General features: G+C 38.1%; 1 protein-coding gene across 1 annotated transcript in view; it reads right to left on the reverse strand.

The window, feature by feature from the left end:
• Nucleotides 1–477: 477 nt before the first annotated feature.
• Nucleotides 478–13,870, reverse strand: part of LOC131067123 (mitochondrial intermembrane space import and assembly protein 40 homolog) — a 76,315-nt gene continuing 62,922 nt past the window's right edge. Inside the window, exon 4 of the mRNA XM_058002056.2 lies at nucleotides 478–894. Within this exon, the coding sequence (XP_057858039.2) occupies nucleotides 751–894 (144 nt within the window). The 3' untranslated portion in view covers nucleotides 478–750. The remainder of the gene's footprint in view (nucleotides 895–13,870) is intronic.

Genomic DNA, 13,870 nt, shown 5'->3' on the forward strand with positions numbered 1-13,870 from the left:
CCAAAATGCGCAACTTCCAATAAATTTTGTCTATCCCAACCTACAAGAAACAACCTGCCTGATGCCTATGAATATGGGATTCATGTTTTATTTGCAGTATCATGCCTTGTCTGCATGAAATCCATTTTGATTTCATCAAAAAACATCACTTGATCTGAAAGAGTGAACAAAATGTAAAATCAAGCTGCATGATCTTAAATGAAGCAAGTTTTAAGATTAAAGCTAATAATGGACTTAGTGACCTATTAAGACAAATTTAAAGGTATAACCATCCCATTATTAACCTTTACATTGTTATGTCAGACATTTCCTGCTCTCTCGGTCCACGTTATATAGTCTTCTCTGGAACTTAACCAATGCTCAAACAACACTTCTGACATTCCTTAAATCATCCCATAAAACTTCTTAAAAGGTTCACTTTCTTCGTCAAAAAATTAAAATATACTAACATGAAATTTCTAAATAATGCATAGACCCTGATAAAATTCAGAATATTAAATTTGAAAATCTTCAAATTGATTTACAAGGGTTAATAACAATAATTGAATTTTAGTTGTTTATTCAGCCAACATCACTTCGGTTTGACGAGTGGTATTAGCTGCACAACAAAAAATATTGTAGAGAACAATGGTTAGTTCCTCAAAGACTAGTAGGGTTATGATGTAAGTGCTCATGCAAAGAAGAATGTCAAATGACTTCTTGTGGAGACTTTGAGGGTTATGTTAGCCTCTCAATTACTATCTCCATCTTCTAGGAAGAGCTAGTTTTTTCCTCTTGCTGAGAATTGTGTCCATCTGTACTATCTTTATCATCCACGTAATATTTGGCAAACATGTCTTGATTTGCCTCAATACATTCTTGTAAGGCTATAAATTCCTTGACACAGTCTGAGCCCTGCAAATAAAGAAAATATGCCCCTTCATTAGAGCTTAAACTGTTAATATTTCATCAAATGCATGGCCCAATCAAAGTGGAATAACAGTTACTGTAGATTGAAAACAGAGGCCCCACTAATCTGAGATATCAGATGAAGGGTCACTCTCATTATAATCACAAAGAATTTAAAAGGTGAATGTACAAAAATTACTGATATATAATTACAAACATGATGATGATACAACTAACAAAACTATTACAAAAAAAGTAGAAGATAAACTCATATGAGTTGCCAAAGGTCCAAAACATCGATGAGAACGTAGTGTCATAACAACAAAGTAACTATCTGCAATCTTAGCAGGAGTCTGCCAAAGTCTCCTAATCTGACGTAACATAAATTTTTTGGTTTATCACAGCAAAAGCCTAACAGAAAATTTTCGACTCAACATGAAACTGGCCTTCCTGCTCCCTAAACTGGGGCCCTCAGGAAACCATTTTCCAGAACTCAAAAATTGATTATTAGTCAAATGTTCAAAGGTTTAAGGTCTATTTGCAGATGATGTAATTTATGTGATTTTTTAAGAGGCATTGTCATCCAGTAAGACTGCTGTTGCAATCAGCTTGATTTCTCCTCCATATTCTTATCTCCATTACACATTTCACACAACAAAAGTATTGTTAAAAATTTATTTCAGAGCACAAGATAGATACAGATTCCAAGTTTCTGTGATCTTAGCAAACGAAAACATATGAGCAAGTTTCCCCCATGACAATATGTGATTTACATAAGAGCTCAATAGAAAAGGTTATGCACACCACTGTGATACAACAACCAGCCACACGAACAGAATCAAGTATTGTGCTCTCATGCAAGCTATGTCCATATCTCTCTGCTCCAAGAGGAGAGGGACTTCTAGTTCCTCTTTTACTTTGCTCTATCTAATGCAACTGTAGAAGATGCATGTATATCTGTATGGGGCATAGACAAAGAGAATTGCAGGTGCAAAGGAATCATTTTGCTCAAGAATATGAAAAGCCATTGAAACAAACACAATTTGGTAGTGTCAATTAGTTATGTTGACATGGCACCGGTCTCTCTGGAGGAATCCAAGGGAATAAAAAATGGACAATCTGGAGAGAGATTCCTGCCCAACCTGTTAAGCACACAATTACATATACCTATTAATTGGCTAACATTTAATATCCATTTATAAAATTCACTCCTTGGGATTTGTGCACTAGTAGAGGATGTTTATTGACCAGTGTGAAAGATAATAAGGAACTTGGGTGGATAAGGCATATGAAAGGCCTCTAGAGGAATGTTAGAAGCTTATCTAGGCAAGTTAAGTGGCGAGAAAGTGAAAATGTATGAAACATTTATTGCTGTTCGGTTGGATAGTTAGTATCTATAAGGTGCTTTTAAACTGAAATTTCTATATATAACATATAATTGTCCACAGAGGTTATGAATTTGATGTTATATTTCAGATATCGTATAGAATGGTTTTTGCATGTGGTGTGAGTTCTCATATATCATTATTTCTCCTCCCTCTAGTTTGTACTTAATACACTGGTGGGAATCTTACCTGATGTGTAGTTAATACACCAATGCATCATTAACACTAAATTGGTAGTAAATCTGCTTATGGGGTATATGTCTTCTCCCCAAGTCATTGCATATCCAATAGCCAGAGATATTATATCTTTATCTCTGTGTCTTGGTAAAACGGTATTTTGGATACTATCTCTCCACCCTTCTAAATTTGTAGATCTTCTCTCAATTGGATATTAAATCTTCTTCCCTGGGTCTGGCAATAAATCCTTTCAATGTAATAGTATGTTTCTGATAAAGGATAGTCAGAAATGATGAATTTGTTGGTGTCAAATTGATGAGCCTTTTATGAAAATGTCAAATTAGTGAACACATGTCTTAATTGGAATCAAGGGGAGCCTTATTAATATATTCATGTTTCCAATTGTATTAATATAATTATGAAAAGTAATTTAAAGGTGGGTGAAGTTTTTTCTAGAGCCAACAATCCATATGTGATAAACAATGCACCAAGAATGAGAGGCACTCCAAACATAACTTTGAGATAGGTATGTGTTGACGTGTATTTTGTACACAATCATACACAGAATAAAATACCATTAGGCATCTTATCCTCTCTTGAGAAAATAGTCTCTAACTGCTGAAGATCTGCAAAAAGGATCAGTTAGGTGGACTCCAAGGTTCTTTTAGTGGGGTCTCCACGTGTGGACAAGCTTTTTTAGTGGTATGATGTGATTTGCTGTTTCCTTCAAGGCTTCTTACGGATTCAATAGTTCGAAGGTTTCACTAATCTAAAAGGAACTTTCAAAAAAATGGAAAAAGATAGGGCTTAAGAGGTCTAATCTAGCCTAACCCTATGAACGACTTAGCATGGATGAGATTTGGCAAGACTCAACCAATTTCAATTTCGCCATAAGACAACAACTCAACTGAAATTAGTGCGATCTTCTAAGGTAATAATGATGTTCAATGCATCAAAGACCAAGGACACTACTACGAAGGTACATATCCTAGATACGAAAATGCTTGAAGGTTAAGGACTCAAGGTGTTTTCCAGTCGACCACACAAGGCGTTCCTACAATCAGCAAGAAGCTAGTGGTTTGGATTGCGAATCCTACCAAATATCAAATCTCACACTTAGTCTTTCTAATTAACAAACTACTTTGATTGAGCGTGATTCAAGTACATCCAACAACCATGAAGATAACTCAAGAAACTTGCAACAAAACACCATAACTTCAATATTTTATTGATTTCCAAGTCATCATATACAACAATTGCTTGAACTTCTCTCTTCAAGACTCAATCTTGCTACAAAATAAAAATTGCTTACAATTCTAATCTCTCTATTTCACTCTTAACTCTATTCTCTATTAACTGACTATTTTTCTATTACCAAATGAAATGAAAAATGGGGGTATAAATAGCATCCCCAGTTACAATGAAAGGTCCAGATTGAAAGTAAATCAACGGACAAGATCATGACACCTAAACCCTAATTAGGGTTTGTTACAAATGACCTCCTTTTTACTGAACAATATTAAATACATAGCCAAATATTAAATTTGGCACAAAAATCTAGGAGGTATCAACCAATGAGAAATAAGATGTCATGTCATCTGTAACAACCTTTCATCCAGAATCTTATTCCCTTTCCAATTTTCCTTTTTAGCATATGCAATGAATTTTGTCACAATTCCTTCGATTTCTGTGATTGGAATCTCGGGAAGATTCTTGATACTCTCTTCTAAGTGGATAACCTGATCAAATGCATCTAGAAGAGCTGTGTCCCAAGTAGGTTCAAGTTCCTTTGTTCTATCAATCAGGAGCATGGTGGCATACATCTGATCATACTGCTCATCTGTAACATCTGCGTCCTTGAGAAAGATGATAGTGATTCTATCCTCAAACTCTTGTAAATCCACATCTGTCTCGACCTCGATCCTCCTGCCAAGAATGGTACGAAGTACCTCAAATACTCTGTCCTGGATCGGATTGATCACCTCCTCAACTTGACCACATCTAACACTAATGTCCTCAAAGAGAACACTCTTTATATGGAGTAAGGTTGACCACTGAAACAAACTGTGAGAATCACCTTCTAAGATCCTCTCTTGTGCTAAAATTTTTCTAGATGTATGTCTTATAACTTTCAAGACAGGGATGACAACGTCCTTGGTATGGGCAAATGCAGCTACTGTTGCCATCAATCTGTGGATTATCTCAAGAACTTGGATAGCCTGATGGGTGATCTTCGACATCCTTGTAATAAACTCAATGGCCACCGTGTGAGATCTATCCATCCAATTACATGTACGCTGAACCATATTCCTGAATCTTTCTGCTTCATTGATTGATTGAAGGGGCAATGCCTGCAATGGTGATCTAACTGGATCCTGACGTCCCAAAGGTTCATTGATGTGACTGAAATATGTTCTCCATGCACCGACCTCTTTCTCAAGCTTTCTATTCTTTTCTACTTCTTCTCTAAATTTATCCTTCAATGCCTCAAATGTGTCGGTGGCATCATCTAAAGTCTGCTCTGCTGTGGATGGTCCTAACTCAATAGTCTGTATATGATAGTCCTCTGCTAGGATCTCACCCTCATATTTGTCTGCCGCCGGTGTAGCTATCTGCAGTTTTCTAGATCCAGTCTCATCTCGAATCATCTTGGACATCTTTGTAGCCTTCTTCTTCTCTGCTGTCATGTGTGAACGTCCAACAAGGCTCTCTAAATCGATTGCACTGTCCTCGTCCTCAATTACGATCACCTTAGTCAATCTTTCCTTCAACCAATCTGGGATATTTGATCTTGTCTCTTGAACTTGAATTTCTTTGTGTACTACTTCTTCTTGTCTGGGAGGAGATGTTACTTCATTATCATTATCTAGATCATAGTCTTGGAGAGATCCATCGGATGAAACATGCTGTGCCTGTTCTTCCTCCTGCCTATCATTCTGTACCATCGATTCCATGGATTCTTCCACTCGAACTGTTCTATCTTCTGGCCTGGAAGAAGTACCTGGTGTTTGGTCTTTGTTAGCACCTTGCTTTTTCTTGGAAGGCTCTTTCTTTTCTGATCTTTCCTTTCTCTTTGAACCTCTCGGATGGAGATTGCCCTCACTGGCACATCGAAGGTTACCTTCACCTGAATTCCTAGGATTGGGATTGCCTTCACTAACACTGGCTCCACCTTCGGCTGGCTTTTCTTCCAAAGTAAAAGACATGGCTATGCCTTGTTCTCTCAACTTCTGATGTTGAATGTCTACCCATCTGCGAGTACAAGACAAGACTGGTGCCATCAATTCATCTAAATCCACGGCTTCGGGCTCATTCCAATTCAAACTTATCGCTTTGCTCTCTCTATCATACGAAGATTGGATGTGCCTGCCGTTGTCCTGAGCTTGGTCGGCTACTCTGTAAATCTTACATTTCCTGATGAAATCCAAAGGCAATCTAGAATGTATCTTACGTTTCACTTCGAGATCATCTAGGAGATTCATCATAAAATCTTCAATCTGGTACTCATGTCTAAATCTTCTACCGACTGTCTCCTCTAAATGTCCATGAGGATCAAAACTATTCCTCCAAGCAAAAGATGAAAAAGGATACAAGGCTAACTCCCTCTCTGCGTCATCCATGGCTGAGACATTGGGACATACCTCAACTGAATTACCCAAAATAATAGGTACCTGAACTCCATTCTGATGTCTGTGTCTGAATGCCTTCACATATGCTGCCAACTGCCTTGTTACTTCAAGTAACACAATCCTGTCTGTCGGGTACCTCGGCAACATGTATGGAGGTAAAGGACATCCATACACTCTAATGTAAGTGAACTTGGGAAACTGAATGAACCAAGCACCGTACCTCTTGATTAACTCCTGGGCATCCTGAGATAATCTGTTGTGAATCCCTCCTTGCAACGTCCTGGTGATGTTCATCGTGAAAGTATCATTGATTAACTTGTAGTTCTTCCCTGGTGGATGATGCAAGTAGGTATAGGATTCACAAACTCTGACCTCGCCGGGTCCTCTTCCAATCACTCCTCTGTGAGGTAGTCCTGCGTACTCGACGCTCCTGATTAAGGCATAGATGACGTATGAACTCATGTGGAAGGACTTAGTAGCCCTGAGTCTTCTCAATTGTACGTCTAAGCAATGGCTAATTATCCTAGCCCAATGTATTGTACCCTTTCCTTGAACAATCACCTGGATGAAATAAAACATCCATTTCTCAAAATAGAAGGCATGAGGTGCTCCTGTAACTCTGTTGAGCATGGTAATCAAATCTCTGTACTCCTCTTGGAAATCAATCCGGTGTGGTGTGTTCGGTACTTTGCTCAGACGGGGACGACTCTTAAGTAGCCAGTTCTTGTTGATTATGCTTAGGCAAGCATCTGGATCATCATCGTACACTGATCTGGCTCCTTCAATGCTCTTGTATATCATGTCCCTGTGCTCTGGAAGATGGAAGGCTTCACTTATGGCCTCCTCTGAAAGGTACGCCAAAGTGTTTCCCTCATTGGACACAATTGTCCTGGACTGTGGATTGTAATGACGGGCACACTCGATCATCAACTCGTGGCACTGAATGGCTGGAGGAAAACCGGCCGCCTTAATGATGCCACTTTCTATTATTCTCCGGGCGACAGGTGATGGCTTGCCGATATAAGGGACCTCTCGGAACTTCTTCGTGCTAAAGTTCCCCAAGTTGGTATCTCCAATGTTGTTCCACTTGGACACGATCTTGGTCTCCACCTCTTCAGTCTTCTGATCTTCTTTCATGAGAGCCGAGCGACTGGTGGATGCTCCCGCCTTTGGGGTCGCCATACCTACACAACATTTCATTATAAGAAATAGATTTTGCAATAAATAACGTAGATAAGAGAGATAGATTTTAGGAAACCTCATGATAAGTCCCTAGAGTTATCATTTCCTAAAATACAACGATTGAGCTAAGAGATTTAAAATTCAAAATTTGAAATATGACGATGAATGAATAAAACAATAAAATTTAAATCGCCATACCTCGATAAAGAGCTAACTCTAGAATGCAAAAACAAAATTTGCCTAGGCAAAATTGAGGTATAAAGATAATCTTCAATATGATCCCCTCAAATTTGATTTCGCCACCTCTGAAGAGAATGTGATCTTCAATTTCGCACAAATAAATCACCAAGTCCTTAGCAAATTCGCCTTAGGCGTGGTCTTGGATGGATCTTCAAATTCGCTCAACCTTTGATCTTCAATGCAATTCACACCTCTTCCAACACACTTCGCACGCCTCACACCACCTTGGGAATGTCTACGCCACCTTTGGTTTGAAGTCGCATCACCTTTGGAATGTCTAAGCGCGCCACCCTTGGTCTTCAATGCAATTCGCACCACCTTTGGAGTGTCTTCGCCACCTTGGATAAATGAAACTCGCACTATGTTCGCCTCTTGTCAACTCGCATAAAGGAAGGTAAAATAATGATGTAGAAATGATAACTTTTACCCCTTTATATAGCGCTTGCATCCTTTACCCCCTTAGGCCGACTTAATAAAAAAAATAAAACCATTTTTTAAATGATTTGCAATGACATAACAAGGCCGACCCCATCTATGAGCGCTCAAATCGATTTTTTTTATTAATTAATTAATTAATTACTAATGCCTTGCGTTTTTAAATTGCAAATTTCGGTTTTTTAAATAAGGCAAAAATAATTAATAAGTGTTAACGCCATATTAAATGCCAATAAAAATGGATTTTCAATTTTTTAAATTGATTTAGCATTTAAAGTAAATTCGAATTGTTTAATTTGGCGCCAAAAAATATGTAAATAGAGGGACGTACCTCATCGCTCTGGTCCCTTGATGAGGGACAGGAGCGATTCATTATTTTGTCTTGGTTTTGCATTTTTTCACGATCAACTTCTTCATCTCCGCGTTAAAAATTGATCATCTTGATAGGTTCTTCGCATTTGATCCTCTTGCATGTGTGTTTAAGTGCCTTTTGAGTGTACATCGCCTTGGTCCTTGTCCAAAGGACAGGAGCGATCTTCTTGTTTTCATGTCTATCTTGCATCTTTTAACTTCGATCTTTTATTGTGGGCGAATAACATCCTTTGTTCGTGTCTTTTGCGCTTATTCCATTTGCTCGCATGAAGTTTTGAGCGTATTGAAGGGATCATCGCCCTTGTCCCTTGGAGAGGGACAGGAGCGATCCATGTTTTCTCCTTGACCTTGGCAACTTTACACTTCGATCTTCATTGTAACGTCCTTCAAACGTCGTCCTTCACCTTACCTAACCTTGCTTCGCTTTGATCTTGAAGGAACGTGCATGCTTTTGATGATATCGCCTTGGTCCTTGTCCAAAGGACAGGAGCGATGTGAGGCTTTTACATTATTTGGTGATGTTTGGACGTTCAAAACCCTTGCGAATTATCTTCAAACGACGCCTTGGACCACATGCTACCTTAGGACGTCTTGACTTAGCCTGAACTTGAAACAAACAAGGAATCCAAAGCAAATCGCCCTGGTCCCTTGGAGAGGGACAGGAGCGATATGGTTCCTAGATCCATTTTGGTGATTATTTAACGTTCAAAACTCTTGTTTATCATCTTGTTGTCGTACCATGGACCCTCTAAAACATTGTAATGTCTTATCCTTACGTAAATTTTGCATGAAATGGCCAATGCATCTAACATCGCCCTGGTCCCTTCCTGAGGGACAGGAGCGATCTATGTTATAGGGTGTCAATTTCTTCATTTTAACGTCCTTTAAGTGTTTACGCATGATGAAAGCGCCTTGAAATGTCCTCGCCACCTTTCGTCCTGGCTTGGATCGGGCTCGAACCTTGGAGGGACGACCTTGAACTTGAGAGGGACGTATCTTCACCATTATATCGCCCTGGTCCCTTGGAGAGGGACAGGAGCGATTTTTTCCTTGTGGCTTTCATCTTACTTTGCCATGCTCTAAGTTTATATTCAACGGATTCGTCCTTCTTCACTCTATCCGTCCATGCCTTGACATTGTTTGGAATTTTCCAAAAAGAGGTAATTATATCAAAATCGCTCTGGTCCCTTCCTGAGGGACAGGAGCGAACTAGGCATTTAGCATTGGTATGGACGTCCCAAAAATCTTCAATTTATATTCAATGCATTCATCTCATGTTCTCCTTCGTTTTTGAACGTAAACTTGCCTTGACCCTTGTCTGGATTTTGCAAAATGGAGGAAATCGCTCTGGTCCCTGGGAGAGGGACGAGAGCTACAAGGTACCTCGCCCTGGTCCCTTGGAGAGGGACAGGAGCGATTTAGTCAATATAGGTCATTTTCCTTCATTTTTTGCATCTCAAATTATATTCATTTGGCAAAGTATCTTCCTTCGGACGTCCTCCAATTGCTGAGTCATCAAAATCTTGCATGGACATGGCGAAATTTGAATTGTAGCTCCGGTCCTTCACTGAGGGACAGGAGCGATTTTCCTTCTGGAGGCCTTTCCGCGCTCATGAAAATCTTCAATTTATATTCAAATGAAAGATCTTGTCGTTCTCTATCACTTCAAACGTAAAATTTGTCTGGACTCTGCAAGGACAATGAGATATTTGGAATTGAGCTCCCGTCCTTCACTGAGGGACAGGAGCGATTTTGCTCCTACAGGCCAAAATAACAAGATTTTTCACATTTTAACACTTCACGAGGCGAAAACAAATCAATTCCAATGCCTAGGATCAAACTTCAAAAAAGTCAAAATTTGGTCAAAATATTCAGTCAGACAAAATTCACATTGACGGTCATCATTTAAACAAGTTTAAGCTCTACATGAACATTCCAATTGAAAATTAGACCATTTTGGCGAATTCATTGCATTCAAAATTTGCATTCTAGAAAAGAAGCTCAAAAAAAAAAAACTCTCAAAAGTGACTGGATTTTGGCTTGAAAAGGCAATATTTAAAACCCTAAGGCTTAGCCCTAAATCCAGACGACTAACGGACCAACAAAACCCTAAAAACGAAAGCGAAAACAAGCGAAAAACAAGCAAAAAGAGGGGGTCCCCATTTGCGATGGGGCGATGTGTGAAATGGTCACAACAGTATGCTAGTATAATAATATATATTATAATATTATACATATAAGTCTGTGTGTATGTGTGTATACCAATGAATTATGAATTTACAAAAAAAAATTGAAGTTTAAAATTAATAAACCGAATGCTCACTTTAATATATTATTAATAAACCTTAAAACATATAACACAAGCGTGTGCAAAACTCCTCCTTTGACCAATCAAGTGATCTGGAACCCACATGCTGCGATTAAAAAAACTTGTTGACTGCCATCGTGTAGTTGACTACTGACTCAAACCTGCAGCGAACCCAGACACAAACAACTTGAACTAGGACCTAGCTTGAACCCCGACCTACATCCGGTCTGCAGGTGCTGAACCCTATAACGAAGGTTTTTTTCTATTTGCTTTTGCAGTTTGAGTGTGTTTAAGAGAAATAGACAAAGATGAAGGTGGTGTTTCACAATGATAATACTTGGAGCAATTAAACAAATAAAAACTTCTCAAAGTACAATATACAAGGAAACCCACAACCACAATTGTTTCCGAACTGAAAGTACAATATTACATCAAAATAAAGACAACCTAAATAGTCAAATTATGTCACAATGCCTTTTTTGAAATACCCACAAAATCTAGAGATTACAATGTCTGGTTTAACAATAAAAACCAGCAACAAGAGCCCCCAAAATGGACGACACACCTCCAAAATTGGATTGGAAATCACAGAATGAACAGCAATATGCCTCCCAACCCTAGACGCTTTAGAAGCAACAATAAACTCCATCAAAACCCTAGCGCCCAACAACACTCCAGAAGTCTCACACCCCTAGGCAAGTAGAGCCACCTATGGGAGATGTAAATAGCAAGCAATCTCCTCCAAACTCCCTCTAATCGAACTCCAGCAATTCTGATGTTCAATAAACTCTATGTAAACTGAAAACATAAATCCACAATGAAGCACAGCTATTATCTTTGTATGAAACCACCAGATTCCTCCAGATTGGATCTTTCACTAACATGGAAGATGTTCCTTGCAAGGGTTTTTCTCCTCACGAAGCCATGGGATGAGCAAATTCAACCAACAAGAGAAGTCTCTGAAATATCAAATCCAAGTATAATCAAATGAGCTCCCAAACTTTATTAGAGGCTCTTCAAACCCACACCCAAGCCAAGGAGTCGCTTTTTAATTTAATTTAAAAATCCTTATGTTCCCAAAGGTGGTGCTCATTCCAATAAGACCCTTTATTAAATATTTGCACTTTATTATTTGGGAGCCCATATATTCCTCAATTAAATAAATTAAATAACAATAAAGTAAATTATAACTTATCGATATTAAATTAAAAGCATTGGCCTATATCAAATATCAAGATAACTGCATCCACAGACAAAACTAAAAATAGCTACATTGACAAATGGCTTAGCCGGTGCCCAGGCTAACTTACTAAAAATAGTATGAGAAAACTATCCAAAACCACTGCAGAAAATGGTGTTATGCTCGTCTCAACTGCCTGAGCTCATTAGAACACTTGTCACTACCAAACTGTTGAATCAAACTGTCATCCAAAGTCCCCTAACCCTAACTTATTAGCCTATGCGAACCTGCTAAATAGGCTAATAGTCCACCATGCTGATGTGCTTAGGAAGAGGACATTACAGCATGTGACAAAATATGAGCTTTCAAATAAAATATCTCACTTATATTACATAACAAAATATGTTTTGCCCCAAAGCTTGAGGACCAAATTGAAACCTGTCAATGTGTCTTCTTCTTCTTCTTCTTTGTTCGGATATGAGCATGTACAATAACTTGAATTGGTGGAAATTTTTATCGTATTCCACTATGATGAGCATAATGAGCTCATATAATATTAGCTGATGTTGATGCGTAAGGAGATCATATTGATCTGTGCATGGCTCAACCAAAAAATATCATCCATCAATTGTGATAGTTGAGAGGAAGAAAACATGTGTGGAAAATCATTGGTAACCAATGGAGGAACCTCATTTGATAGTTGTGAAGCATCAAAAATAAGCTGAAAATTCTTTTTCTCACATAGAGGAGATTCTTCAAAAGGAGGCTCAAATAAATTACTCCATCCGATAGAAAAAAAAATCTTCATACTACTCTATCTAGTTATTCTCCCAATCTATATATGCATCTATTTCCTTTTCATATTCTTCTTGCACATATGAATCAAGATAAGATTCAAAATGTTAACCAAAGCACCCTTAAATTTATGAAAACTATCCTATAATTTTACTAGACCACATTTAGGAACAGCCATCAAAAAGAGGGTTTGAAAACATTGTTTTTTCAATAGATCTCAGTTTCTACCACAAATCTGAAAAGAGAATAATGTGTAAATGTAGATATAAATATGTTCTTCCATCCCTCACCTAAATTGCAAGATATCAATTTGTTCTCAGAAATTATACACAAAAAGTTTCTGAGAAATCTAAATCCAACGTCAAATCACACAATCTCCCTTGATATTAATCCAAATCTTTAGTGTGACAACTTTCTGAAATGTTGTAATAACCACCCTTGTTTTTTTTTTCAATATATTAGCTTCAACTATAAATGCTGCAATGCATAACTTCTTTCCCACTTTCTGAGAACCCAGATCCTGGAAAGGGCAAGATAAGAGCATACGGTGTTTAGGATTACAAATAACTGAAAGCAAACTGCAAAAAGTAAAGCATCAGGCAGCAAGTTGACCAATACCACTTATTTAGTGGGATGCATTGCAATACTGAAAGAAAGTAACCATCTGCTTATTCAGCAGGAATTACGATGGGCACATCCACTTCCATGGGAAAGCTTAGGAGCACATCCACATTTTAGTGGGAAAGCTAAAACAATTGAATGTAAATAACAAGCACCTTCCACTTGTCTAGTGGTGGGTGATTAAAATGAATCACTTATCCATTGGAGTAAGTACCAACTATAATCAAAACCAATCCACTCGCAGCACTACCATCCATCCAATGTTATACTATCAATGCTTGGAAAATAGAAATCTCTTCGGCAGTATAACAATACAAAGCTTACAATGTTAGTCCTTAAGCAATAAACATGGAATAACTGCTATGTCAAAGTGTTGATACAAAATAACACTGTTGGAAACACTTTCCACGATGCCCAAAATTCATAAACCCAACACCCAACTGATATAACAATGATTTACCTTGAAAAATATATGCTGATATGATCATAAAAAGTCTGGAAATCAAAATATAAGCTGTTGTATGTAATGTAAAAGGTCTGATATAGCTTGAAGAGTTGTTGCAAGTTTGATATACAGCTGTTGTAGGTCAAAACAGCCACCAAAACTCATCCAAATGTCTCTCATACAACAAAGTCCACCCCCAATCTATGCCAAACA

Source organism: Cryptomeria japonica, chromosome 7 (genome assembly GCF_030272615.1).
Source record: "Cryptomeria japonica chromosome 7, Sugi_1.0, whole genome shotgun sequence".
In the NCBI taxonomy this organism is placed as follows: domain Eukaryota; kingdom Viridiplantae; phylum Streptophyta; class Pinopsida; order Cupressales; family Cupressaceae; genus Cryptomeria; species Cryptomeria japonica.